The sequence below is a fragment of the Genypterus blacodes genome, unplaced genomic scaffold (assembly GCF_046128005.1).
Source record: "Genypterus blacodes isolate CSIRO-AG114 ecotype Tasmania unplaced genomic scaffold, CSIRO-AGI_Gbla_v1 ptg000015l_1, whole genome shotgun sequence".
Classification (NCBI taxonomy): domain Eukaryota; kingdom Metazoa; phylum Chordata; class Actinopteri; order Ophidiiformes; family Ophidiidae; genus Genypterus; species Genypterus blacodes.
This window is the reverse complement of record NW_027466829.1, coordinates 3,707,790-3,734,685: the sequence shown is the minus strand read 5'-3', so window position 1 is coordinate 3,734,685 and position 26,896 is coordinate 3,707,790. Positions and strand designations below refer to the sequence as shown.

The following is a 26,896-nucleotide window of genomic DNA, read 5'->3' as shown; positions in this document are numbered from 1 at the left end:
TAATTATTCTCTCCGTCTCTTGGGTGGCCCCCTAATAAAAACCCTCCCCAGCCCGTTTACCCTCCATGCACGCGGCTCCCGACTCTTTCCACTGCGGCGAACGATGAAGTCACAGCGTGAACGCAGAGGCCACGACGTACGCCCTCGCTCGCATGTCGGCGTCCAAATCTTCCCCCCCCCCCCCCCCGAGTTCCTCCTCATCCTCTTCACTCCTGCTCTGATTCCAAATGTCGCATTATTATTCATAACCTTCTTACATAACGGGTTTGGGTTTGGCGGGAGCTAAAAATAAGTCGGGCGGTCAATAATGCAGAAGAGCGACGAGGCGGAATTTAAACAGGCATCAGTTCAGCTTGGCCGCGGCCGTCGGCGAGGATGAGATGGAGCAGAGACGGATCAGAAGGGAAGCATACAAGTCCAAATGTGTCCAAAATAAGACAAACAAAGAGTCAAGAGAACTGAAATCAAAGGGATGAATGTGACGCCGCCGTATTCCCAACGCTTCCCTGAAACGTTCCCAACTCCTCAGATATCATCTCTATATGTAACATGATTCTGTGTAACCTCATTATTTAAACTCACAGCTCCTGATCTCCAACATATCGGCTCCTTCAGCACCCAGGATCATCATTGAAGTCATAAATCTCTCATTTTCCCTCTTGTTAATATTTGAGTCCAGCGTTTATTTCTTTGGCTCAGTATTTTGTTTTTAATCAGGCGAGCTTAGATCCCAGAGCCGTGGATCCAAACCGTGGCTCTCACACTCTCTGGGCTCCATAATCTTCATCTATTTTGAGGTCTTTAGCGTGAAGATTTGTAACTTAAACAGGAGTCGTTGGGCGATTCGGCGCTGAATTCTGTTTGTCCTCATTTCAATCATAACACCTCCGTCTGCCAAAGAACATGTTCTTCCCTCCAAGCCTCCATTTTACTCTGCTTATGTTAGCTTAGCGTGCTTCTCATCACCGTGTAAGGGGAGAGCGTTGTTGTCGAAGCGTATTAATGGCCTTTTTTCTTTGGCAGTTTAGTGTTTTTATGGATCGACGAGGTGTCCAAATAGTGATCTGCAGGTCTGGAGGTGGTTAAAGCTCTGGCTCCCAACTGAAAACAGCCTACAGTATTCCTGCAGCGCGCCCAGCAAAAAGAGAAACAAAGCGGCTGCACGAGCGCTCGCACACTTTAACACGCTGAGAGACTCTAATTACAAAGTCCTGCTGGCTGCCTTCATATCAGGAACATTTATTTATTGTTATGGACCCTCAGGCAGGTTCAAACCGGATCATTGATTCTTTGCCGCAGCGTCCGTCTCTGTGCCTTCCAGCTACTTTCCTTCCCTCCTGATCAGTGACTAGGCCCCTCCCCTGACGTCCATTACATCCTCGCCTCGGCACGCTTCACACACGTTCAGACGCTTCAGAGGAGGAAGATGGAGCCTGAATGTAGCCGCTGATGTTTTTGGGTTCCTCTTACTGACGTTGGCTCGCTTTCACGCCACCTCCTCGTCAAACGCTTTGCCCCCGTGGAAGGAGAAGAATGTGCTCACACAAAGGGATGAAATGTGGGACGTGTTGCTCAAGGGTTCCCCGCGTCTTCGTCCAGCACGTGTGGGCAACCACAGCAAATGTGACCCCCTACTGTGAAGGCAGCACAGGGGTGTTACTCTGTGTGTGCCAGGGCACTTTGACACTGCTGGCTGCTGCTCCACATTAGGAAATGCATGTGGTTTTGATGGAGAAAACTGTGTGTGTGCGTGTGTGTGTGTGTGTGTGTGTGTGTAGGCGGGCACAGTGAGGGACTCCATGGCCAAGTCACTGTACAGCGCTCTGTTTGACTGGATCGTGTTTAGGACCAACCACGCCCTGCTCAACAACAAGGACCTGGAGGATAATTCCAAGGTAGGAACACACACTCACACTCCTCCCTCTCTCTCTGTCAATCAAAAACACACACACACACACACACACACACACACACACAAACAAGGAAGATCAACCTCGTAATGAAGCTGAAATATTTGCCTGCTTCTCTTCCCTTTGCTGTCCATCAGTCTGTGTTCTGTCCATCTGTCCTCATCGTCATCATCATCATCATCATCATCCTCCTCATCTGTCTCACTCATGCTATCAAACGCTGCTGTCTGCTGTCTGTCACGTCTGTCTGCCTGTCTGCCTGTCTGCCTGTCAGTGGAGGCCTGATTCACTGCACTCTGGCCTCTTTATGATCCCAGAGGAGGGGAGTGAGATAAAATGATGAAATTGTGTGTGTATGTGTGTGTGTGTGTGTGGGCATACAGTATGTGTTGCAGTAGTGGCAGCTGGCATCCTTTACCCAGTGGGCCTCTAAAAACACAGATCGTTCTGCACTTTCTCACTATGTGTGTGTGTGTGTGGGTGTGAGTGTGTGGGTGTGCACCATGAACCTGATGCAAGATGGCATCAGGTTTCCCCCCCCATGGTACTCCCATTGCACGTGTGTGTGTGTGTGTGTGTGTGAGTGCGCTCTAATGTGCTTCCCTTGGCACTGACCTCATCCTCACCATCATCACCATGTGTGTGTGTGCGTGTGCTGTGGTTTATTGTTCTTGTGTACTGATGACCTCTAACACTCTGCCTGTGTGTTTGTATGTATATACAGTAGAACACTCAACACCGCCCCCTAGGGACCAAGACTCACCACTGAATCCAATTAAATTAAATTGAAAAGATGTTTTATAGTCCATTTTCTAATTAAAGGGCTCCTTTGAGTAACGATGGTTACAAGGTCATGAGATGAGATGGAAGCTTCTCATACCCAGAGGTCAGCAGAGGTCAGCGGGGTCACGCCCGAGTACATACTGAATATCAGCATGAAATATTGCAGGATCCATGGTTCAGATATCAGAGAGGAATAAAGCACGAGGGTTTAAGACCATTATTCAGAATCCTGGACGGTGGCGACAGAAGCAGCTGTGAATTAAGTGAGGAAGCAGCAAACTCCATGTTGTGATCGTCTGTCTCTCCCTCAGATTCTGTCCATAGGAGTCCTGGACATCTTTGGCTTCGAGGACTACGAGAACAACAGCTTCGAGCAGTTCTGCATCAACTTTGCCAACGAACGACTCCAGCACTACTTCAACCAACACATCTTCAAACTGGAACAGGTGAGCCTCCTCCTCTTTCTCCTCCTCTTCCTCCTCCTCCTCTCCTCTTCCTCTCCTCCAATAATAAATCAATACTGACCTCAGAGACCCAGTATTGGTCTGGCGGCAATTATACCTCCTCTCTTTTCCTCCTGCTCTTCCTGTCTGAAGCTCTGTTACTGAACCTCTGATCCCGTCCAGATTTGTGATGTATTCATTATGCTCCTACATTTCAAGATGCCGACCGCCAAACCACTTAACGTTTAACATTAATGTGTTAAGATTTTCCATTTTATATCGAGCGAACAAGCGAGGGGGAAGAGAAAGGAAGAGGGAAAGACAGGGACTGTGCGGGGGTACCTGTCCACTCTGGTCTCATCGCTGGCCCTTGATTGGCCGCAGTGGGCGACTTAGCAGGTGGGCGCCGTCGCCGTAAGCTGTAGGGGGGAGAAGAAGAAGAAAAGATGGAAGCAGAGTGTCAGTAAAGGAGCGCAGTAACGTCCCGTCACTCTGGATGAAGATCAGTCAGTGCCGCTCCGGCTGCAGTAATGGTCCTGTTATCTGTATGACAGTTAGCCTCCAGGCTCTAAAGAACACACACACACACACACACACACACACACACACACACACACAGGCGCAGCAGGATGTAGCGTGCTAACAAACGGGTTCTGCCAGCGTAGACGTAAATTCAGCTTAAACACTGTGTCTTCCTGCTGCGGGGGGAAGTTGATGCTCGTCCTGGAAAAGGTATTAAATTCCTCAACCGCCAGATTCTGATCCTTACGGACGAATGATTAGATTCTTTGTCGTTTTCATCTATTCTTTTCTGCGCTGTCGATCATTCATGATATACCCGTCTCTCTCCTTGTATCTCAGATTGGCTTTAATTGTCCACTTCCTGTGTTATGATCCACTAATAAGTGTCAAAGTGCTGCTGGGACGCTCGGCCCCTCGCAGGACTTTGCCTCATGTTGTTTCAGTGGAGTTCAGGTTTATTATCCTTTAATCACTGGGGGTCCAAACCCCCGCCGAGGGGAGGAGGGGGGTCTTCAGTCCAGGGTTGCCAGATCTGAACTGATTTGTGTTTATTTGAATAAAGCGGTGCGGTTCTCACTTTGACGTCATAGGGAGAGACAGAACTCTGCACCTCGTCTGTCCGGCCCACTCTGAGGCACCGCTGACAGATTGAGAAACCTTCCTGGCTTGAATCAACCGAGTCAGACTTCACTGTGGCAGGAATGCTGGACCAATCAGAATTCCGCATAACAGAGAGCTGCATAGTATTAAACTAAGAAAGCAGGAATCCCTCAGTGAAAGGCGGCTTCAGTCAGCCAGTATCAGTGATGAAGATGATGAAGGGTGTTGGGATGAAACGCTGCATCCAAAACCTTTCTGGCCCGCGGGGGAAACTTTGTTTGTAATTCCATCAGTGTTTCCTTTCCTATGAGTGAAAGGTGAGTTGGGAGGCATCTGTCAGTCTCTTTGGGGGAGGAGGGGTCTTCTTCACCTCCCCTCCAGCCAATCAGGTGGTCTTATCAGCAGTGTGTGTGTGTGTGTGTGTTTACCTTTGGAACAGCAGCCAAAGCTAATAGCACTTGAGGGCTCTTGAGTTCCCATGGCGATAGCTGCTCGCTGTGTTTTGGGTGTGAGAACGTTTTATCAAAGTGTGAAAACAAACAGGGGATCAGGTGAAACCCATCAGGTCTCACACACACCGACACACTGTGGAGAACTCAAATCCCCTGACCTGCTGAGGAGTGTGATGGAGCTTCTTCATCCCTCTCCCTCTCCGAGACACCAGATCCCTGTTGATTTGCAGCAGCAGATTATTCACAGATCGTGAAAGTCCTCTTGTCTTTTTCACAAATCTTTTCTTTTGCTGCAGACTTTCCGAGCTCTCCGCCCTTTTATTCCGATCTTGGCGTTCCAGCTCGCGTACTGACATCATTCCGTGAGTCATACGGGTCCCAGCTGTGCTCCTCTTCCTCTCTCTCTCTTTCTCTTCCAGCCGGACGACCAAAGCAAAGAACGATCAAGACAAGATAGCGAGGCCTTCTTCTTCATCTTCTTCTTCTTCTGCCTTCTTATCTGTCTCCACATCTCCTCCCCTCTATTTGCTTTCTAAACCACGGCAGTCTGTTCCAGCTCCCTTTTCTGTACCGCCACTCCAGTCTTCTTCAATGAAAACACACAGACGCGACCCCTTTGACCTCCACGCCGGGGCGGCGGGCCAAGCACAGTTCAGGCCGCTCCGGCTCTGTACTGGATTACGCGGCGAGCAGAGAACAGATGCGGCGTTGACTAATGGACAGCAGACAGACGCAGATCCTGACCAACCTTCATCAACCAGAGGAGAACTCTCTGGCTCTCTGCTCCCATTACCCATCTGACTCAAGAGCGTCACATTCACTCGTCTAACCTCATGGATCATAAACGCAGAGGACGAATAAAACGATGAAGTCTTCTTCGTCTTCGTCACGTCTGTCCTCAATTAAGCATCCAAATCGAGGCCAAGAAATGCATTTTGCTCGTAAATGCGTCAAAATCCTCAGAGCGTCTTATAATTTCCATCTTGCTCTTAGTTCAGATTAAGTGTCGGCTCCTAAATTAAGGCGACTTCAAACGGCAGCAGAGCCACACAACCTGTCCTCTCCCCCATTTCTTGGAAGCTCTATTCTCCGCAGCTCTCTTTGCTCTGTGCAGCGCTGAGAGCTTTCACATGGAGCAGATCGCCTCTTTAATTGAACTCACTTGTTGTCTTGGGGGTGAAACTGACACGTAAACAAGCAGGCAGAAGACAAAACCCGACAATGTTCTCAAACCCACAACCTGGAGGTTTACGAGCCAGCAGGGGGGGGTTTGCAAAAGGGAAGCGATCAATAAAACATGTCGGGCACACAGTAGCCATTGGTGAGAGAGGTCAGGGGTCAGATGGTAACAGGGGGAGGGAGGAGGGGGCGGGGTTTGAGAACCTGCACCTCCGGCCTTTAGGAACCAGGATGAGAGTCGCTGGTTGTACGTTCTTCAAACCTCCTGCATGTTTGAATCCTGAGTCACCGCTGTGTGTGTGTGTGTGTGTGTGTGTGTGTGTGTGTGTGTGTGTGTGTGTGTGTGTGTGTGTGTGTGTGTGTGTGTGTGTGTGTGTGTGTGTGTGTGTGTGTGTGTGTTTCTAATCAAATCTGTTATGACACTGAGATGATGAAAACAAAAGCATCTGCATGCAAGGTTTTTATTTTTCTACGGCTCTGTTTTTATTTTGCTTAATCTGCTCCAACGTGTGAGTGAGAGAAAGACGACACGTGTGCGGCATTCCAGGTTTCCGAGGCTCGTGGGTCGTGACTGACAGAGACGCTGACGTGTCGCTTATATGAGCGAAGTCACACACACGTACAGAGCAGCCTGGGACCGGGATGTTTATCACTGCACACACTCGGCAGATTGCATCATAATTCATGCACCCTTCTGATTCTGGCCCCTCTTTGAAGGGATCCTAACCCACAACCTTGGCTTCCCTTCAGGGGTTTTAAGACCATCTGGTTTACTGACTGACCACAAAGCACATGTGACAGCGTGAGGAAATGACTTCCTCTTATAACTGTAAAAGGGCTCTTGAGCAAGGCATCTACCCAAACCGCTCTCACAGATTACAACACAACTGGTTATAATCTCTACACCTGTGACAGCATGGTGTCATCTTCTCTTTATTGCTTTTTACGTTTTGTCTCCAAGTCGTTGTAATGCAGTCCGTCTGTCCCCTGAGCCTGAGTGTGTGTGTGTGTGTGTGTGTGTGTCCTGCAGGAGGAGTACAGGGCGGAGGGCATCACCTGGCACACCATCGAGTACATCGACAACAGCGGCTGCATCAACCTCATCAGCAAGAAGCCCACAGCACTGTTCCACCTGCTGGATGAGGAGTGCAAGTACGTACGCCCCCTGTGGTTCAACCTCTCCTTAATAATGATGTCATGATGTGTTTATTTATTTACTAAACGATGCAGGCACATGTTAGAATTTAGAGCAAACCACATCGTAGGAAAGGAAAGGATGGATGTGTTTCTGTATTCTGCCGGCGAGTGTGTGTTAGTTGTTGAGATGACCTCTGGATCACCCGGCGCAGTGAGCACACATCGTGCTCCCAGCAGATGAACCGCAGAGACAAACGGCTCCCTGTGTGTCGACTTTCACCTCATCAGCCTGATTGATACCAAGACAGAGACTCCCATCGCTCATAATAAAGCCATAAAGATAAAGACCTGCTAATTCCTAAACCAACATCTCTGCAGCTCCTCCTGTGGGTCCAATCGCTGCGTCTGTGTCTCACATAGAGACGCACCAGGCAGCACACACACACACACACACACACACACACACACACACATTTATCCATGTTAGCTGTCGTCTCACTTGCCACTTAGTGTAGCTGATGCATCTGGATGTAATAACGTCTGGAATGGGTGTAATGGTGTGTGTGTGTGTGTGTGTGTGCCTCTGTGTGTGTGTGCACCGAGCGTTACACGTGAAGTGGGACCTCTACGGAGCAGGATCTCCCTCGGGATTCCTGCTGCCACGGGAAGGGGAAGCAGCTCGGCCCTAAGTGATTTGGAGGAGAGGAAGAGGCTTAGAGATCTCATCATTCACAGTCAGAAGCTCCCCGGACCTCAGGGCCTCTTGGAAAGTGGATTAGGTGTCAGCGGGGGGTAGGGGGGCTCAGTTTGTGGAGGGGGGTCTACAGTGACGGCACCACCGTGTCTGTTAAGCCTTCTTCCATGGTGTGGAGCCTCCCACAGTGAGATCCGTCTGACCGCCTGACAGGTTGTTGTTCTAACAGAGTGCTAACGAGCAGGAGCCCCAAACTCTGCTTCAGTGTGAGCCAGTGTTGCTCATGTGAGCGGTGGGTTTGAATCCCTCAGGGTTCTGGGGAATTGAATTAGGGACCCTCTCCATTTCACCTAAACTCAATCAGGGTGCCCTTGAGCAAGACAGTGGAGAAAGACAAGAACACAAAGCATATTTCCGTTGTCCACGTACACACACACACACACACGCCTGCTTTGCTCTAATAGAACCCTTCTTCTCGTCCCAGTTTCCCTCAGGCCTCCAATCAGACCTTGCTGGACAAGTTCAAGCGTCAGCATGAAGGAAACACCTACATCGAGTTCCCCGCTGTCATGGAGCCGGCCTTCATCATCCGACACTACGCCGGCAAAGTCAAGTACGGAGTCAAGGTGAGACGGGAAGCTGGAGAGGTTTGATACGTGGTGTGTGTGTGTGTATGGACTCATCACGTGTAAGAGGGTTCATCACTACGGTTTATCCATGTAAAGACCAAATAGCTTCATCCAGAGCAGAGACCTGAAACTGTAAAACCCCCCAAAAAACAGCTGCAGGGGAAAGACCAAACACACACACACACACACACACACACACACACACACACACACACACACCCATTAGCTGACGAGCCAACCAGGAGTCACGTAGCTTGACGGAGGCAAACCTCAGTCTGGACGGAGGCCCGCTCTGCTGTCTCTCTATCTGTTTTTACCTGCTGTGAGACGCAGAGCGGCTGGATCTGGGCTCAGAGCGCAGAGCGGCTGGATCTGGGCTCAGAGCGCAGAGCGGCTGGATCTGGGCTCAGAGCGCAGACGCATCCATCATCTTCCCTCCTGACAACACGGCCAGGAATTAGATTTCACATCAGTCAACGACAAATTTGTGGATTTAGTGCTTATTGAATATAACTTAAGCCGGCCGCGTCCCTCTGTGGCTCTGCGGCTCTGCAGCTCTGCTCTGGATCCTCCTCAGTCCGCCTGGCCCTGTTGCTTCTGGGTTGCAGGTAAAACTGAGTCCTAACTTGTGTTCTCTTCTCGTCACACACTCCTCAGGTCTCTGCTGCAGGCCCACTTGTTGTTCCATTGACCTACTTTTCTTCGGCCCGTAATCTAATTGTCTGTTCGCGTCCCAGCTGCGTTTTGATAAGAAGCACATGTGCTCGAGGGGGGGAGGGGAGGGGGAGGGCACGTATTGTTTTTTTCGACAGTACTTAATGTAAATCCATAACAGTTGGTTATGGATGTGGAAAGGTGACCCATGAGTTGTGTCCTCTGTGTCTCTGTCCCTTTGTCAAACTGATTTCTCCACCATTGAACCACCAACACAAAGACTTGTGTTGTGATGCATTTCTTTGCTGTTTGGTCTCATGATGTATTTGTTACACACATCTTCCTGTTTCCCTTACTAACGTGTTCTGGTTTGAGATGGAGGATATAGAATCAGACATGTTCATGAGCCACGTCTCTGTTTCTCCCTCATCCAGGACTTCAGGGAGAAGAACACGGACCACATGCGCCCCGACATCGTGGCCCTGTTGAAGAGCAGCAAGAACGCCTTCATCTGCGGTCTGATGGGCATCGACCCCGTGGCGACCTTCCGCTGGGCCGTGCTGCGCGCCTACTTCAGGGCCCTGGTGGCTTTCAGGGAGGCCGGACGCAGACACACGGACAAGAAAACGGGTGAGGAATGGGCCGACAGATCTACAATACGCAGCTCTATGATAAAAACATGTTATTGAAGGTTGAGTTTCAGTAGGTGGCGTCACAGATCCTCTTTTAACTGCTTTAACTGCACAGCTTTGGCCTTTATTAGACAAAGTGCTGCTGCAGGAAATGGAAAATGGAAAGATCTTATTTTATGACACACAATTTGAAAGTATTTTCATGCAGATGTTCTGGATTACGGGGAGTTTGTCCTCAGAGATGTAGTGAAGGGAAAACTCAATACGCTGAATGTCCCTGTAAGAGCCTCACACACACACACACACACACACACACACATGCATCTAAACACAAACAGAGCAGCAGAGATGACGTGTGCTTGCTTCTAGCTGAGCTTCAGTACAAACACACGAACATGTAAATGTATGCACACACACGTACGGTCCTAACAAGTGCAAGATGTTTCATATGTGCTACATAACACAACATATGGAGGTGACATCATCTTTACACAGTCTGAGCTTCAGTACACACACACACACACACAAACACACACACACACGTTTTTCCTCTCTTCTACAGTAAAACAGACACACAAACTATCTTCTCCTTCTTCACAGGAGTATAAAAGGATAAGGATTCTTTTGCTATTAAATGAGCACAAGTTCATCATTTAGCACGTCACACACACACACACACACACACACACACACACACACACACACACACATACAGACCATATTTATTGCAGCTCTATGTTTCTGTGAGAGTCGGGATCATGTTTCAACCGAGCCAACAACAACAGGTTGGCAGGTGAAGAGTTTTCATCAGGAGTCGTGCTGCTGTTGGTGATAAGGAGGAGGAGGAGGAAGATGAGTTTATTATCGCACACTGGGTGGAGTGTTGTTAGATAGATCGTGGCCTCGCTCTCCTTTTCGTTCCTGCTCCTATCTTCTGCTCTTGACGTCTTCACCTCCCTCTGCTTCTCCTCTTTATCACTCTTCATCATGCCGTGTCTCCCATCCGTATCGTTCCTCACGTCTTCTCCCCCTCTTTTTCTGTTGGCAGGCAGCGACGCGGCGGTCCCCTGCGCCGTTGTTAAGACGGTGGACAGCTTCAGCTTCCTCCACCACCCGGTTCACCAGAGGAGCCTGGAGATCCTGCAAAGATGCAAAGAGGAGAAGTACAGTAAGTGTTTACAGTCTCCTGGGTTCAACAATGAGCTTCTTCCAACAAACACACACACACTGTAAGAACTGCTGATTCTGCGGAAACACAGACTGCAGATCGACTCACTTTGTTTCTGTTTTGTATTTATTTATTGACTGCATTATAGGAAATTCTGTCTTATTTAAAAAGAAGAAGAATTCAGAACCACTGTGCTCCACATTATGACCACAGCTGATCATAGTTTTAGTCTGAAACTAAAACGTTCTGTTTGGCTCTCTATGGAATGAGTAACAATAGGAAGATGCTGCTTGGAAATTGGTTTGATAATGGATTCAACTTCATAAATGCCAGTAAAATGGGGGCAATCTGGAGTGGAAATTGCACCAGCAGCTCTTTACTGAGCTCCACCCAACACAGATAAATCCATCCTGAGCTGCAAATAGAAAATCCTGGCTGTGTGATTTCCAGCCTTGATACATTGATTTCATTCCAGCTGTTAATAACACGTTAGGAATCCGGCCTGTGGGTCGTTGTGAGCGCTGCTCTCACCTCCAGCTTCTCCTCATGCATGAGCGAGCACACAAATGAATTGGCCCCAGCCAGGCCCTGCAGGATGGAATCATTCCCTCAGATTCTCCTGACGTCCTTTATCGGCCATTTCACAGCTGATAGCACCAAATGAATTTACAACCTGGATTCTCCCGGGGTTTGCCTCACAGTCACACCATTTCATTCCACGCATTATAGGGCTCTCTCTTCTAAAATCAGACTCTCACAAACATCAACCACAACAAGTCCAAACTAAAGTAAGGCGAGTCCTGCAGAAGAGAAAGAGGCTGATAACCCAGTGAGCTGTAATCTGCTGTGTGTCGCTCGTCCATCCAGGTATCACAAGGAAGAATCCCCGAACTCCTCTGTCAGATCTTCAAGGCACCAACGCCATGAACGAGAGGGCCAGCTGGTGAGTTCTGAGCTACAGGAGTGACGTGCTGCTGTATTCTGCCAGATCTGAGAGTGTGGGCGTGTTAACAAACCACCAATGTGCTTTTTTGCATCATCTCCTTCCTCCTTCCTTCCCTCCCTCCCTCCCTCCCTCCCTCCCTTGCCACAGGGACGGCTACGGCATCGGCTGTAATGGCCGGAGCTCCAGGTCGGGTCGCCTGACCTCAACAGGAAGCCCGGCCCTGGAAGAGGAGGGGATCTTCCTCAATTCAACCAACAGCAAACTCCTTGAGAGAGCTCAAGGCATCCTGCTGTGAGTGACACACACATGCATGCACACACACTCACACACACACACACACACCTAACAAAACAATGTCAAGTAGGAAAAATTGTGATTTGTTCCCTCAATTTAGTCATTTGTGCCCTTAAATTGCAAAGAATTCTGTATTGATCTGTTTTCTCACTGAGCTCGTTTTCTTGCTTAACCTTCATAATGATAATGTGATCTATTGTCATATTGGTTAAATAATTATTTATTTAACTTATTTCCTGTTTCACTTCTCATCTTTAGGAGAAACAGAACCATCAAAAGCAAACTGGCTCTCCCTAAGGTAACACACTAATACTCACAAACAGATCAACTATTACACACACACACACACACATGCTTTGATTCATACGTATATGATTGATTTGTGGCATGCAGCACTTGCTGGACGTGAAGTCTCTGCGTCACCTGAGTAGCGTGACGCTGCACGATCGCATCACCAAGTCGCTGCTTCACCTGCACAAGAAGAAGAAGCCGCCCAGCATCAGCGCCCAGTTCCAGGTCTGTGCCGCTGTCTCCCCCTGCTGCCAGGCTTAGGGAATTACAATAACATTCACGCACCGGGGGTTGGAAAGTGAACATATAAACCGAATGTCTTATGTAGGAGTCATTCATGTGTGTGTGTGTGTGTGTGTGTTTCTGTGTGCAGGCGTCTCTCACTAAGCTGATGGAAACACTCGATCAGTCTGAGCCGTACTTTGTCAAGTGTATTCGTTCCAACGCTGAGAAGGTAAGAAAGGGTTAATGTGGTCATCTAACCCGAACTACTCACTGAAACCAGACTTGACCCTCTCTCGCTCTCTCTTTCTCACACACACACACAGCTCCCTTTACGTTTCAATGACAGCCTGGTGCTCAGACAGCTCAGGTACACTGGTATGCTTGAAACCGTCCGGATCCGCCAATCAGGCTACAGCATCAAGTACACGTTCAAGGTAAGCCCCTCCCCCTACCACCTTACAACAGATCATCGTCAAAGTCAGCTTTTATAGCATTAACACACACACATACACATGTTGTTCCAGGACTTTGTGCGTCAGTTCCACGTGTTGTTACCGCAACGCACAAGTCCAACCAAGTCAGGCATCAGAGAGTTCTTCCGCCTGATCCACCTGCCGCCTGCCGGGTATCAAGTGGGCAACACCATGGTGAGAAGCCTGGAGATCCCTTCATTTATAAAACCATCACAAATCACTCACACTGTCTGAACTCACTCTGGTGTGGCCTTCAGGTGTTCCTGCGGGAGGCGGAGCGACAGCGCCTTCAGACCCTCCTCCACCAGGAGGTGCTGCGGCGGATTGTGGCGCTGCAGCGTCGCTTCAGGGCCGTCAGAGAGAGGAAGCACTTTATCAACTCCAGGCAAGCCGCCCAAGTCATCCAGGTGAGATGAAGAACGGCCATCATCACTAATGTCCCACTGTCGTCGTCTTGGCTCGTCTGTTGAAAGCTTTGATCCATGAACTGTCTGTGCATGTAGAGAAAATAGAAACCACAGATCTTCTTAACAGTTGAGTGTTTGCCAAATAATGTCTGGATGAGAGATGATCCACTTTATACCCTTAGAAACATGTTGGTACCATGGCACCTTTAATGAACAACGGATGATTAATGGTTGACGAAACTATTGAAGATCTGTCTTGATGACATTCAGGCATTCATATATAATATTACAAAGGGCTTTAATTTGCTCTGTGATGTTTATATCAGATGTTTCAACAAGCAGTCTAACAGATCTGGAGTTGCACTACAGGCCGTTGTTATTGTTTGAGAGACAGAGGTAGAGAGGAGATCAGGTTCAGGCCACAGTCAGGAATGTTTTTCCTGGACGAGCCTGTGGAGGTGAACTGTCCAAATCTTTATCAGGATGAAGGAAAATAAACTGAGTGCCATCTGAACCTGCGGAGGGCTGAGCGGGAGCCAGGGGAGCAGCGGGGACGTTTAGCAGAAGAAGAAGAATGGAGTCCAAGCATGATTATACAAACTGTCAGCTGCTGCGTCAAAGTGTTCAGCTTTGACTCAACATTCCAACATTTTTGCAGTCTAATATTTCTTTCAATAAATAAACGGCAGGAGGAATGTGAGCAGGAATCTAACAGTTCAGATGAATCCTCTGCTTCTTCCAACGTTGTGACATTTTTCAGTAGCTTGTGTCAAAGCTGAACTATGACTGCATGGGAGCTTATCAGAATGCAAACATGTCGGGGATGTCTGCCAGATAAAACACTCGGATGACATCGTCACGGCACACTGAGGCTTTCCATTAAATAAACCCTTAACAAACCAGCTAATCGGGTCAGTGCGGCCCAGCTAGAGGCAGGATGATGGGAAAAAGGGATTCTCTCAGCCTCTTAGGTTTTTGTTATGCAACTTAATCTTAAAATATATAATAAATAAGGCCAAGCTTTGACTGGATTTAGTATATTCCAGGTACAAAAACATGCTGGCTGCGTTCATCCAACAACTGGCAACGGGGTCCACAATCCCACTCAGCTGAAACTGGAATCTCTTGTTACCTCCACCTTCAAACCCTCTCTGTTCCCGTTCCCACAGCGATGGTGGCGCTGCTGCCTGGTCAAGCTGTCAGACTTCACAGTGGATCCCGGTGAGGAGGAGGAGGAGGCGGCCGCATGTCTCCAGGCGGCCTGGAGGAGCTACAGGGAACGCCGAAGGTTCCTGCAGGCGCGTGAGTCTGCTGTGATTATACAGCGCGGCTGGAGAAGCTGCCGTCACCGCAGGACTCACGCAGCTGTGACGATTCAAACGGCCTGGAGAGGATACAAGGAGAGGAACCAGTACTGTCGGACCTACAGGGCGGTGGTGGAACTGCAGGTGGTGGGACGGGGACACCTGGCTCGACTCAGGTGAGTGGAAGAGTGTGTAGCACCAGTAAGAGTGTGGTGGATGGGTGAGTGGAAGCTGCTGCTGATGGTCCTCCAGCTTTGAGTGATGTTGGTGTCTCAAACATATTCTGCTTTATTTTTGATGTCTTCAGGTTCAGAGAACTGAAGGAGCAGCATGAAAGACAAGTCAGTGGACAGAAGACAGAGCTGGCAGAAATGGAGAACACCGAGATCCTGCTGGGTCCGACAGTAGTAGAGGACACAACAGGACATGAAGATCACATTCAGGATATCTCCATAGAAGCTGCTGAAGGTTCTAAGGCAGTAGCAGAGATGGAAAGGGAGGAGGACTCGGAGCAAAGCAGGAGCATAGACGAGATGAGTCTAAAGACCCGGTCCAAAAGGGAGAGCAGGCGGATGAGAGAGCTGGAGCAGGCCCAGTTCAGCTTGGAGCTGCTGAAGGTCCGAACCAGCAGTGTGGAGGGTCCTGTGATAGAAGACCCTGTCCCACACAGTGGCACCTGTCAGCTGGAGGACCTTCACAGACACTCACCCAAGGGATCCCCGGCTAGTCATGGGAGCTTTGAACTGCTCAGCGTGGAAGACATGGACACCGAGTGTTCCCAGTCACTTGCACCTCCAGTTTCCCAAGAGCACACCAGCTCGGGAACATCTCAGCCTGACGTTCAGCCGGTGCTGGAGAGGCTGAGAGATTCAAACTACAATGAAAAGCCCATGATGGAGTCGCCCATCAAGGCACACGCCCCAAGAGCCACATTTTATATTGCCTCTGACCAAAGTCCTGTACATGAACCAAAATTTGAAAGCCCCAGCAAACCGTATAAAGAGAGACGGGAGTCTGCGTCTCGGAGGCCGGTGGTCGTGCTGATCAGTATGCAGAAAGAGAGTCCAGTGGAGGAGGGAGAGCTGCTGGCAGCCAAGACCCTCGAGAGAGCTTCAGAAACAAGCTTAGCACCATCAGGTCCCCAAATCACTCACATCGCAGGCTTGGAGGTGGGATCAGAGACTCAGCAGCCTCACACCATTGATACTCCACCGACCAGAGACACACCTGCTGTAGACCCGTCCTCTAAGGTCCCCCCTTCAGTCAGCCAGGGAGCGGCTCCAGAACCCCCTGGGATCTGCTCCTCTGAGGTGGACATCCAGATTATCATGCAGCCAAAACCCAGCCAGCAGGAGAGGAAAGTGGCAGCGCCTGCACAGGAAGCTCCCAGTCCAGTCCTGGAGACCAAACCGCCAAAAGCCCAGAAGAAGAGCTCAGCACAGACTGTTATTGTGAACATGCTGGAGAAGCCGTCCAGCGCCGTGTTCTCTCCCCCCAGACGGAAGCTGCCATTCTCTAAGTGAGTGCCTGAAGGATCACAGTGCTGCTCAGTGTGTCACATCATTCTTCATGTTCATGTACTGATCACATGATCCCGCTGCAGGTCTGACAAGGATTTGGTGAACCAGGAAAGATCTCTGGCCATGCACAGAGACGACAGCACCAGCTCCAGAGCTGCTGGGTCCAGAAGCAGAGAGGTAGGACAACCTTCTTAATAATAATGGGATCTATTGTAATATTTGTTGCTCAGTTTGAGTTGATTGACAGCTTCTGCGGGAACTTTTCTTCCCACCTAATAAAGTGGGTGAGGGTTGAGGCTGGAGCTAAGGTTAGAGACACAATACACACACACTCACATTACCTCCTTACATTACACCTCATACAGGACATCTGATCCTTACAAAGTCTGAGGGTGATTTTGTGTTCTGTTGTCTGTCGTAAGTAGAAAAATGTTTCATATCCCACAGAACAAAAGGAAGATGTTAACAGAAAGTCTAGAGCCTCATGTCAGTCAGCACACACACACATACACACACACACACAGATATATGATGTGATGTCCCTGTGGTTGCCTGGGAGCAGGTGGGTCGTCCAGGCCCCAAAAAGAAACCCAGAATGTCCCGGACTCGCTCCGACTTCCTCACCCGCTGTAACGCTGAAGTGGCGACCCAGTCGGACGACGACGACGAATACTACATCCCCGCCCACTCCCGCACGCTGCCCCACTCCCTGACCCCCCCGTGTGCCCACCCTGAGGCTGACTGCCACAGTGACTCAGAGATGGTAAAGTCCCTCCCTGCTCTCTGGAGGTCCTCTGCACTTTGCCCCTCCCCGCCCCATCCTCTCTAAAGGTGGGCGTGGCCAAAGCGCCTGCAGGAGGAGCCTCTTAACACCCCTCTAACCCTGTATGAGTGTTATGTTTTACTCACCTGCTCTACTAAAGAGAGACTGGCCCGTCTGTTTGCACGTCACCTTGTTGATCACTGAGCTTCAATCAGCGACCACAGCCAGAAAATGTCTGCTGTTGTTATTTCTCCTGTAACAACACAGCGGATTTACTCTTTGATTGACGTCTTTGTCCAAAATCAGATTGACTTGCATTTGATCTCCTTGACAACCACCCTGTCCTGACAGCCTGGCAGCATGACTACGAGCGCCGTGTGGCTCTGCACAGCGACACTGATGCATGCTGGGGCCGCCAACACGAGCACAGTAACTCCTCTAACCCCTTCAGTCTCCTTTTCTAACACGACGAGCATGACGGCCCTCACACACACGTTCACCATAGTGTGAACTGTTTCCTTCGAGCTCTTCAGATTAGTAGATAGATGTGTGTAGTTGTTAGATTCTCACTACGGGCTGAACCCAAACACACCTTCTGTTTTGTCATTTCTTACATTTGTGGCTTTGTGCTCTGCAGCCCTCACACAAAGACCAGAAGAAAATCCATAAGACGATGTCATCAGGAGACCTGGGCAAAGTGGAGGTCCTCAGAAAGACGTCCAGTCACGATGGAAGGTAGATGTTCATTCAAATTTATTTACAGTGTGATGTGTGGATGCATTTCTAAGCGGAGTGACAAGTTGTGAGTGTGTTCAATTTTAACTTTGTGTGTGTGTGTGTGTGTGTGTGTGTGTGTGTGATTCAGCAGGATGAGAGGGAAGATGCGTTTCTGGAGCAAGACGAAACACAGTGATAAAAAACTATCCAGAGAGAAGCAGAGCAGCAGGAGTGAATCAGGAGACACACAGGGTAACACGTGATGAGACACACACACACGCGCAGGCGCACACACACACACACACACACACATATACAGTGCATGTTCACCAGATGATCTTATTAAACCTTTGTTTCTGATTTACCTCCTCTCATCCACCTCCCATCAACTCCTCCTTTATCTTCATCTTTCTCCTCCCAGAAGGTCCATCTCCTCCTCACAGTCCAGACCCAGCAGAGACGGCAGCAGCAGCAGCAGCAGCTCCTCCTCCTCCGCACGGCCTCAGGGAGAGCAAGGAGAACAAGGATCTGTCTCCAAAGATGAGGAGGCGCCGCAGCCTCAAGATCAGCAGCATCACTCTGGAACCCGCCCAGTGGCAGAACGACGCATTACACATCCTCACCTCGGCCCACGACTACCGCAGCATGAATGACTTCCTCATGAAGAAGGTCAGGCGGCGGACCTGCACACACACATACACGTTTCCACGCTAGCTGAGCTGTTTGTCTGAAAAGCCTTTGTCCCTCCAGATTGCTGACCTGGAGTCCGAGGACGGAAAGAAGGACACCATGGTGGACGTCGTCTTCAAGAAAGCACTGAAGGAGTTCAGGATCAACATCTTCAACTCTTACTCCACTGCTCTGGCTGTACGTCCGCCTCTTCTTTCCACATTGTTTGTTTTCATTGGGCTCAGAAAAGTACACTGAAATGGTTCCCATATTTTCCTTTGATTATTGGAATTTTCTGGAATTTTGTTGTTTTCTGGAAAGTTTGGCTCAAAAACCCAGCCCCACCTAAGACGATTCAAATAAACTAAATCACCTCAATATTCTGAATTCAATGGAACTGTATAGTGACTGACTCTCCCCTCCCTTCACCACCAGATGGACGACAGTAAAAGTATCCGTTATAAGGATCTGTACGCTCTGTTTGAACACATCCTGGAGAAGACCATGCGTCTGGAGCAGAGGGACTGGAGCGAGTCGCCCGTCAAGGTGTGGGTCAACACCTTCAAGGTCTTCCTGGACGAGTTCATGACGGAGTTCAAGCCCATGGAGGGAACCATCGGCAAGGTAACACGCACACACACAGACACCTCCTCCTCTTGGTCAAACCGTGACATAAAGCAATAAAACGTCTTCTGTTATTAAACCACACTTTGCTCCTCAGGCACCAAAACGTGAGCGCAAGAAATCACGGAAAAAGGAAACTGACATTGTGAGTTGGACATTTTGTAAGGAATGATGTAACTGTCTGAGCTGAGCTGAGCTGAGCTGAGCTGAGCTGAGCTGAGCTGAGCTGAGCTGTGTCTCTGCTGTGTCTCTGCTGCCCCCTGCAGGTGGAGGAACACAACGGCCACATCTTCAAGTCCACCCAGTACAGCATCCCCACGTACTGCGAGTTCTGCTCCTCGCTCATCTGGATGATGGACCGAGCCTGCGTCTGCAAACGTGAGGAGCAAACACACGAACACATACACAGGAGTGAACTGTGAAGGAGTCTGAGTTTGAGGGCCTTGAAGGTCATTTAAGGACAGTCGCTTGGATTTATATTGACCCCCAATGAGCCGATATAAAAGTATGAGCAGATGTCCAAAAGTGCTCCATGACCACCACACCCACACACACACACACACACACACACACACTCTACCAGTTCCTAATGTTCTCCTAACTCACTTACTCTCACAGCACATTACACCCCCCTCTCTCTTCACACACACACACACATACGGACACAAACACACACGCTGTCTCTGTGAGAGTCCGAGAAATCAGATTAAACCTCCCATTCCCTCTATAAATCTGCCTTCTATCCAGTTAAAGGTTCCATCGCCACTTTGTGATGGCGGCGCATGAGATCATCAGAGTAGCACGCCTGCAGCTCGCCGTTTAGGGGCGGGGCCTCTCTCACCGCTGCGTTTATAGGAATGTGACCGGTCTGATTGTTTTGTTCTGCTCTGTGTAGTTTGTCGCTACGCCTGCCACAGGAAGTGCTGCTCTAAGATGACCACCAAGTGCAGTAAGAAGGTGAGCAGCCACTTCCTCTCTGTTATCTGAATGGTTCTCATTGATTTTGTCGATGATTTGAACGTTGTGTTTGCGCTCAGTACGATCCGGAGCTGTCGTCCAGGCAGTTTGGAGTGGAGCTCTCCCGTCTGACCAGCGAGGAGCGCACCGTGCCCCACATGGTGGAGAAACTCATCAACTACATTGAGATGCACGGCCTGTACACAGAGGGGATCTACAGGAAGTCAGGCTCCACTAATAAGATCAAAGAACTCCGTCAGGGGCTGGACACAGGTGAGGCCGACGCTCTTTACCCAGATAGAAACAGGATTTTCCAGTTTCACATCTGTATAATACATTTCTGCTGTAATGTTCCACTTCCTCTTGATGCTACTGATGCATCCTAAATGTGTCTTCCTGTTCCAGATGTGAACAGCGTCAACCTGGATGACTACAACATTCATGTCATCGCCAGTGTGCTCAAGCAGTGGCTCCGTGACCTGCCCAGCCCTCTCATGACCTTTGAGCTGTATGAGGAGTTCCTCAGGGCCATGGGTGAGCACATCAACAACTTCAGCAGCATCATTTTACTCTTAATGATCATGTGACTGACTTAAACCAACTGCGGTTTGGGTGTATGTGCGTTCAGGACAACCAGACAAGCGGGAGGTGATCCGGGGAGTGTATTCAGTGATCGACCAGCTGAGCAGGACGCACCTGGGAACGCTGGAGCGGCTCATCTTCCATTTGGTCAGGTCAGTGATGGAATAACAGCAGTGCCCAGGATGAGGCTTTGAGGGAACGTCTGTATTCTGTTTCTGTTCCTGGTTTCCCCGTTGATGCTCACACCAGCACTCTACTCTCTGGTTGAGGGGAGTGGATGTGATTCTTCTCAGGATTATCAGCAGGACTAACAGGGTTATGTATTGCGTATTGCAGGATTGCCCTGCAAGAGGAAACCAACAGGATGTCAGCCAACGCCCTGGCCATAGTGTTCGCTCCCTGCATCCTCCGCTGCCCCGACACCATCGACCCTCTGCAGAGCGTCCAAGACATCAGCAAGACCACCGCGTACGTCCGCCAGCTCACAGATCTACTCTTTACTTTACTTTTAGACAAAGCTTACCTATTGTAAATGTCTCTCTCTCCCCCATAGGTGTGTGGAGCTGATCATCAATGAGCAGATGAGCAAATACAAGGCTCGAATTAAGGACATCAGCAGCCTGGAGTTTGCAGAGAGCAAAGCCAAGAGCAGGCTGAGCCACATCAGGAAGTCCATGGTAAGACTTCAGGTGCTGTCATAGCCTCTGGGTGCCTCTAGGGGGCAGGGGTGCCTCACTTAACGAGACATGGTGAAGCTACAGACATCAGGATTGGGTGCTACCTGCAGAAGCGTCGCGTTCCGTTTGTTCTTCTGTGTGTTACGGCAAATCCCTTCATGATATCTGGATACATGATTCACATACCGAGATCCGATAACGGGACCCGCATGTACACGTTGCATCGCTACGCATCCTTGTTATCTGGATGCCGTGTAATGCTATCATCCCTCCATCATCCATTCATTCAATAAGCAAACACCTCAAAGCTGGGACTGGCGTCAGGCGTCAGGTCAGGTCCCCGTTTAGGGCGAGGGGGCTGATGAAGGTGATGAAGGTGAGGCAGGGAGGCGTTTACAAGCCGTGGATACTTATGACTGAGATCCGATCACAATGCCAGTCTGATATGTGGTCAGGCAACTTTAGATTTGATCTATAGTTATCTGCTTTTGACCCAAAATGCCAAACCAGCTACGATTCCTTCTCCTTCTCCCTAACCCTGATCTATCCTTCCCTCCTCCCTCCCTTCCAGAAACCTGTACTAATCGCTGTTAGATTTATGAGCATAACCCGCACTGCCACCCCGGTATGTATGCCCCTCCTCCTCCATGTGCCCCGCCCACCTCCTCTAAGCCTGTCCTGTCCAGTCTGTCTGTCCGTTAGTACCGTCTGGTCTACTAGCTCCGCCCCCTCATGCTGTCTGTCCTAGTCCGTGTTCAGTCACGTGTGGACGTCTGTGCGTGTGTGAGCTGTGCTGACGTCGTGTTTGTGTTGACTTGTTGACATTGTTACCATTTTTGGACCAAAGGCAAATGCAACCAAGGAGAGGGCGGCCATGTTAGGCTACCAGGTTATAAAGCTTAAACAAATCAATCCAATTACTTTGAATGCTTACATACATGCAGTACATCTCTATATTCTCTCTATATGGGAGTAAACACATATAAACATCAGTGTATCCATGCTGTGGTTGCGACTCATTGGTTGCAGCAGCTGAGGTTTCCTGTGAGATTTGCTAACTGTGCTATTAAGCCGTCGGTACAGATCCTGTCCAACAAACGGAAGTTCTTCCACTAAGTCACGATCCGGCACCAGTGTAGCTCCTGTGGTTGAGCTTTGCGTCAGTGTTGATGTGGCGAGCAAAGGTCAAAGAGCGACACAACACCTCACTGACCAACCTTTGCTTTGTGTTTTTGCTTGACGACTCACTAACACGCAGCCTAACACGGCTAAACTGAAGGTAACTGTGAACCTTTGTGTAGAAGATGGTGTATTTGAGTGTGTGTGTTTGTGTGAAGTGACTTAGGAGTGTTGTGGCCGACGCGTCTTTCTTTGATCAATTTGTGGTTAAAACATCAAACCATCTTCCTCACACTGCCACAAGCAGACTGACTGATGTATCGACACACCTTCATTTACTAACACTGCTCTCTCTCTCTCTCTCTCTCTCTCTCTCTCTCTCTCTCTCTCTCTCTCTCTCTCTCTCTTTCTCTCTCTCTCTCTCTGTCCTCAGGGTAAAAGCCGTGTGCAGCGGAGCGACAGCATCCACACTCCCTCGCCGCCTCTCAGCCCCAGGGTTCCCTCCATAGTGGATGGCGAGAGCGCAGAAGAAGGCAGCGGAGGAGTAGGAGGCGGAGGAGTTAGCGGCAGCGAGGATCAGGCAGAGGCGGGGCTCAGCGACCAGCAGCAGTTGGCCATGCAGCAGGAGGAGCGAATCCTCACCGAGCAGATCGAGAGCCTGCAGAAAGAGAAGTATGTTGTCTCTCAGTTTGATCACAGATCAGGCCGGGTGACATCAGCAAGCATGCATGTGTGAAGTACGGCCCACTGATGGTGTGTGTGTGTGTGTGTGTGTGTGACAGGGAGGAGCTGACATACGAGATGCTGATCTTAGAGCCGCGGGCGTCCGATGATGAGACGCCTGAATCTGAAGCGTCCATCGGCACGGCGGACAGCTCAGAGAATATCACCATGGAGACGGAGGGAGCCACCTCTGACCCCTCTGGTTAGTGCACGTGCATGCATGTGAGCGTGCGTTAAGGTAAAGGTTTGATTACAGCTGACTTCAGTGTGACATAATGTGATGTTTACATGAAGTGAGAGTTAACATGTGGTTAGAGATGAAGCAGAGGAAACATGACTGAGCTCCTGATACACACACTAACAACATCTCTCTCTCTCTCCCTTTCTCTCTCTCTCTCTCTGTCTCTGTCTCTTTTTCCTCTCTCTCTTTCTTTCTCTTTTTATGTTTCTCTTTCCTTTCTCTGTCTCTCTCTTTCTTTTCTCTCTCTTCCTCTTTCCTTTCTCTGTCTCTCTTTCCTTTCTCTCTCTTTCTTTTCTCTCTTACTTTTCTCTCTCTCTTCCTCTTTCCTTTCTCTGTCTCTCTCTCTTTCTTGTCTCTCTCTTTCCTTCTCTCTCTTTCTTTTCTCTCGTCTCCCCCCGCCCTCTCTCTCTCTCTCTGCAGATCCTGGCTTATTCCGTTTCAGAGTGTCTGAGTCTAAGAGCAGACGAGCGTTGAGGCGTCAGCCTGAATCTCAGGACTCAGCCGACTCCACCTGCACCGTCTCTTCCTCCTACCATCCCTCCTCCTCCCTCTCCTCCAACGCCTCCGGCTCGCCATCCCCCCACTACCGATTCCGCTCCTCCTCCTCTGGGCCCTTGCTCACCTCCTGTGGCCTGGGGACCCCGCTGACAGAGGGGGAAGGAGCCCACAGGACCGGTAAGACCCGGCACAGGCTCAGGCTGAGCCGGAGCTCGCCGCGGGAGGCCTCGGGCAGCCACCGGAGGGACTCTGACTTCAGCTCGGCGCCGCAGCAGCTGGTTCTCTATGGCAGCAATGAGTTCATGGTGTGACGTGACGGAGGGAAGGGATGAACGCCGGCCCGCCAACCGTTCCAGTGCAGGAGGGCGAGCGGAAAGGGGAGGAGGGAGAGTCCGGGGTGGAATGAGGCTGGTCCTGGGGTGAAGTTTGTGCCCAGTGCCACCTGCTGCCCCTCCTCACTGCCCACCCCCCTCCTTCCCAGCTCCAGTCTGAGGGCGGCAGGGAAGAGAAGTAACACAGAGGTGAATGGAGAGAGAGAGAGAGAGCGAGAGATGGTCAAAGGAGGAAGACCGAAGACTAATGTGAAGGGCAGGAGGCCGCAGCAGAGAACCAAAACGAATGACATGTGGTCGGCCATGTTGCCCGCTGAACTCAGTGCTGTTTGGCCCCTGCAGGCAGGAGCACCAGGGGTCAGGAGAGGAGAGGAGAGGAGAGGAGAGAAGGGAATGATGGAGGAGAGGAACAATCCAAACCTGCAAAGCCAAATCCATGTGGACGGGCGTGTCCAGACACCCAGGAGCCGTGTAGCTGTAACCTCTGCTCCTCATGTTTACACACTAGCTTCTCCATCACACCTTCACCGTTTGGAAGAGACTGTACAGAACTGTCATGACCTTATTATTAATATTATTATTATTATTATTATTATTGTTATTGTTAATGTGATGAATGTACATAGGGAGGAGGTGCAGTGCTGCTCCTGGGTCGTGCTGTGTCGACTCGTCTCTTTGTCTCTTCTCCTCTCCTCCTCCTCCTCTTCTTCACGGTGTTTGGGATTCAGGTTGAGCTTTTGTTTCTGTGCTGGTTTGGCCTCTTTTGTTGTCGTCGTCTTCTTTCCTTTTTATTCCGGTTTTGTATTGAATGGAGCCGCTGCAGCTGCTGCCAGCACCTGGATACACTCCTGACTAACAATAGTGATTACTGAAGGAGAGAGAGCCTGGTTGATCTGCGTGCATGTGTGTGCGGCTCTTAATAGCCGCGGGAGTCAAACATCAGTCAGCCATAAGTGTATTGTGTCCAAACCGTCCCTGCCACATTTACTCTGTTCTGTTTCATTCAGGAACATCAGTGTTACCCAGTCAGGACTTGAATTGTTTTTGTTGTTTGAGTTTTGATATTGATGCTGTATTGTGTTTGTCACCGTTGCTATGGATATCAAAGATGTTGTTTTCCTTGTGTTTCCTTATTTGGACAGTAATGGTTTGTGTTTGTACCATTGAAAGCCATCTTCTGTGTGTGTGTGTGCACATACATACTCACACACACGTGCACATTCTTCCCCTGCCATGTCGACCTGTGTGTGACACTAAACCTGACTCGGCCAGGCGAGCAGCTCCCTCACACTCGCTCGCCCACCCACTGGGGGATCCGTTGCACTCAAACCCACACACACAAACACCATCCTCTGCATGTTCTTGATGTCCTCTGAGCCGTCCAGACTCTTCTCGTCCTCTCCTCCAGATGTTGACGAGCAGCTCTTCCATCCTCTTCCCTCCCGGCGCTGGCTGTGAAAAGTAGCATCGACTCTTTTGCCTGTTTCTCCAGACAAAACGGTAGCAATGAACTCAAAGACTGTCCACACCTTTCTACTTCTTCTCTCTCTCTCTCTCTTTCTCTTTCTCCATACAGTATCAGTTCCGGTGTAATATTCACTTTTCTATAGGTCACCTCCACAGCTTTCACAGCAAAGATGTCTCTGTACTATAGCTGCAATATCTCCGCTCGCTCGCTCGCCGCACTTGTGATCGGACTCTTTGGTCAAACTTTGCACCGCCAATGTCTCGCCCAGACACGATCAGTGTTAATGAACTCTCCTGGACGCTGTGAGGACTTTGCCTGCTGTTTTAATGCAGTTGGAGACTTCCGACGTGTTGCAGCTCATACTGTAGATAAAGAAAGCAAAGAGGCTCAGTTTTGGGGGGTTTTAGGGGAACAAATCAAATCATCACAAGCTAGTTTGAGAGGAGAGTATTTGTACCCGTCTGTCTAAATGGCAATCTGCAAAAAGAAAAAAAGTGAATGTACGTGTCAGTGGAAGGCATGCTGTGCTTTCTCTGGGTGTGTTTGTTCCTCTTTTATACACAGTGTATGTACTATTTATGATGATGAAGCTTCTGGGTGTACATTGGTTCTAAAAGGTGTTATAAAAGGATATATTATCCTGTGTACGGTTCATTATCTAATATTACTCATGGCGATGTTTGAACAGGCGCCACTCGCTCTGTCATGTTTGTGCGACCAGGAGGAGAAAAAAAAGCGTTTGTGTCTCCGTCTGCACCGCTCTGGACACTCTGGTTATGTATAAGGTGCAGTCTGTGTTATACTTTCTTTTCTTCTTTTTTTGGGAAGACTACAAACATGTCTATGGTTGTAAGGAAAAAAGAAAGGACTTTCTGGTGTAAAAAGTCATCTGCTTATTAAAAAACCTAAACTGCAGCCAAACACGTGTGAGTGTGTGATCTTTGACCCGGATACACGGAAGGGACTGTGGCGTTTAGAAAGACATCATCGATGTAAAGACACTATGCTGCGTTGCCATGGTAGCAAAGGTCATTTGCAGGTCTCAACATTGTACTCTTTGGGAAAATTATACAGCTAACTGTTTCTAAAATAAAGCAACAAATAATCGAAAGAGCACAAATTTTAATGTTTTCATTGTTTACTTATCTGATTTTGACTTTAAATTTATAAAATAAAAATATTTAAAATGTAAAAAAATTAAATTTTAACTTTTAAGTTTTTATTTGTTTTATTAATTAGTTTATGTGTGCGTATTTGTATCAG

At 49.3% G+C, this 26,896-nt stretch overlaps 1 protein-coding gene across 5 annotated transcripts in view; it reads left to right on the top strand.

Annotated features, from left to right (window-relative positions):
* Positions 1–26,474, top strand: part of LOC143015753 (unconventional myosin-IXAb-like) — an 82,930-nt gene extending 56,456 nt beyond the window's left edge. For 2 of the 5 annotated variants that reach the window (XM_076169820.1, XM_076169812.1), the window contains exons 9-42: positions 1,779–1,895; positions 3,005–3,139; positions 6,920–7,041; positions 8,205–8,346; positions 9,438–9,633; positions 10,684–10,803; positions 11,671–11,746; positions 11,897–12,040; positions 12,302–12,341; positions 12,437–12,559; positions 12,708–12,788; positions 12,883–12,993; positions 13,084–13,206; positions 13,290–13,439; positions 14,609–14,919; positions 15,051–16,262; positions 16,347–16,440; positions 16,826–17,026; positions 17,664–17,761; positions 17,892–17,995; positions 18,165–18,412; positions 18,494–18,610; positions 18,848–19,036; positions 19,134–19,181; positions 19,303–19,414; positions 19,932–19,993; positions 20,074–20,266; positions 20,399–20,527; positions 20,622–20,727; positions 20,912–21,043; positions 21,129–21,252; positions 22,805–23,043; positions 23,154–23,296; positions 23,756–26,474. In XM_076169820.1, the coding sequence (XP_076025935.1) occupies positions 1,779–1,895; positions 3,005–3,139; positions 6,920–7,041; positions 8,205–8,346; positions 9,438–9,633; positions 10,684–10,803; positions 11,671–11,746; positions 11,897–12,040; positions 12,302–12,341; positions 12,437–12,559; positions 12,708–12,788; positions 12,883–12,993; positions 13,084–13,206; positions 13,290–13,439; positions 14,609–14,919; positions 15,051–16,262; positions 16,347–16,440; positions 16,826–17,026; positions 17,664–17,761; positions 17,892–17,995; positions 18,165–18,412; positions 18,494–18,610; positions 18,848–19,036; positions 19,134–19,181; positions 19,303–19,414; positions 19,932–19,993; positions 20,074–20,266; positions 20,399–20,527; positions 20,622–20,727; positions 20,912–21,043; positions 21,129–21,252; positions 22,805–23,043; positions 23,154–23,296; positions 23,756–24,144 (5,931 nt within the window). In that variant the 3' untranslated portion in view covers positions 24,145–26,474. Of the gene's footprint in view, positions 1–1,778; positions 1,896–3,004; positions 3,140–6,919; positions 7,042–8,204; positions 8,347–9,437; positions 9,634–10,683; positions 10,804–11,670; positions 11,747–11,896; positions 12,041–12,301; positions 12,342–12,436; positions 12,560–12,707; positions 12,789–12,882; positions 12,994–13,083; positions 13,207–13,289; positions 13,440–14,608; positions 14,920–15,050; positions 16,263–16,346; positions 16,441–16,825; positions 17,027–17,663; positions 17,762–17,891; positions 17,996–18,164; positions 18,413–18,493; positions 18,611–18,847; positions 19,037–19,133; positions 19,182–19,302; positions 19,415–19,931; positions 19,994–20,073; positions 20,267–20,398; positions 20,528–20,621; positions 20,728–20,911; positions 21,044–21,128; positions 21,253–22,804; positions 23,044–23,153; positions 23,333–23,755 lie in introns of all 5 variants that reach the window. The other 3 variants (XM_076169829.1, XM_076169845.1, XM_076169837.1) reach the window with 3 other exon arrangements.
* The last annotated feature ends 422 nt before the right edge of the window (positions 26,475–26,896 follow it).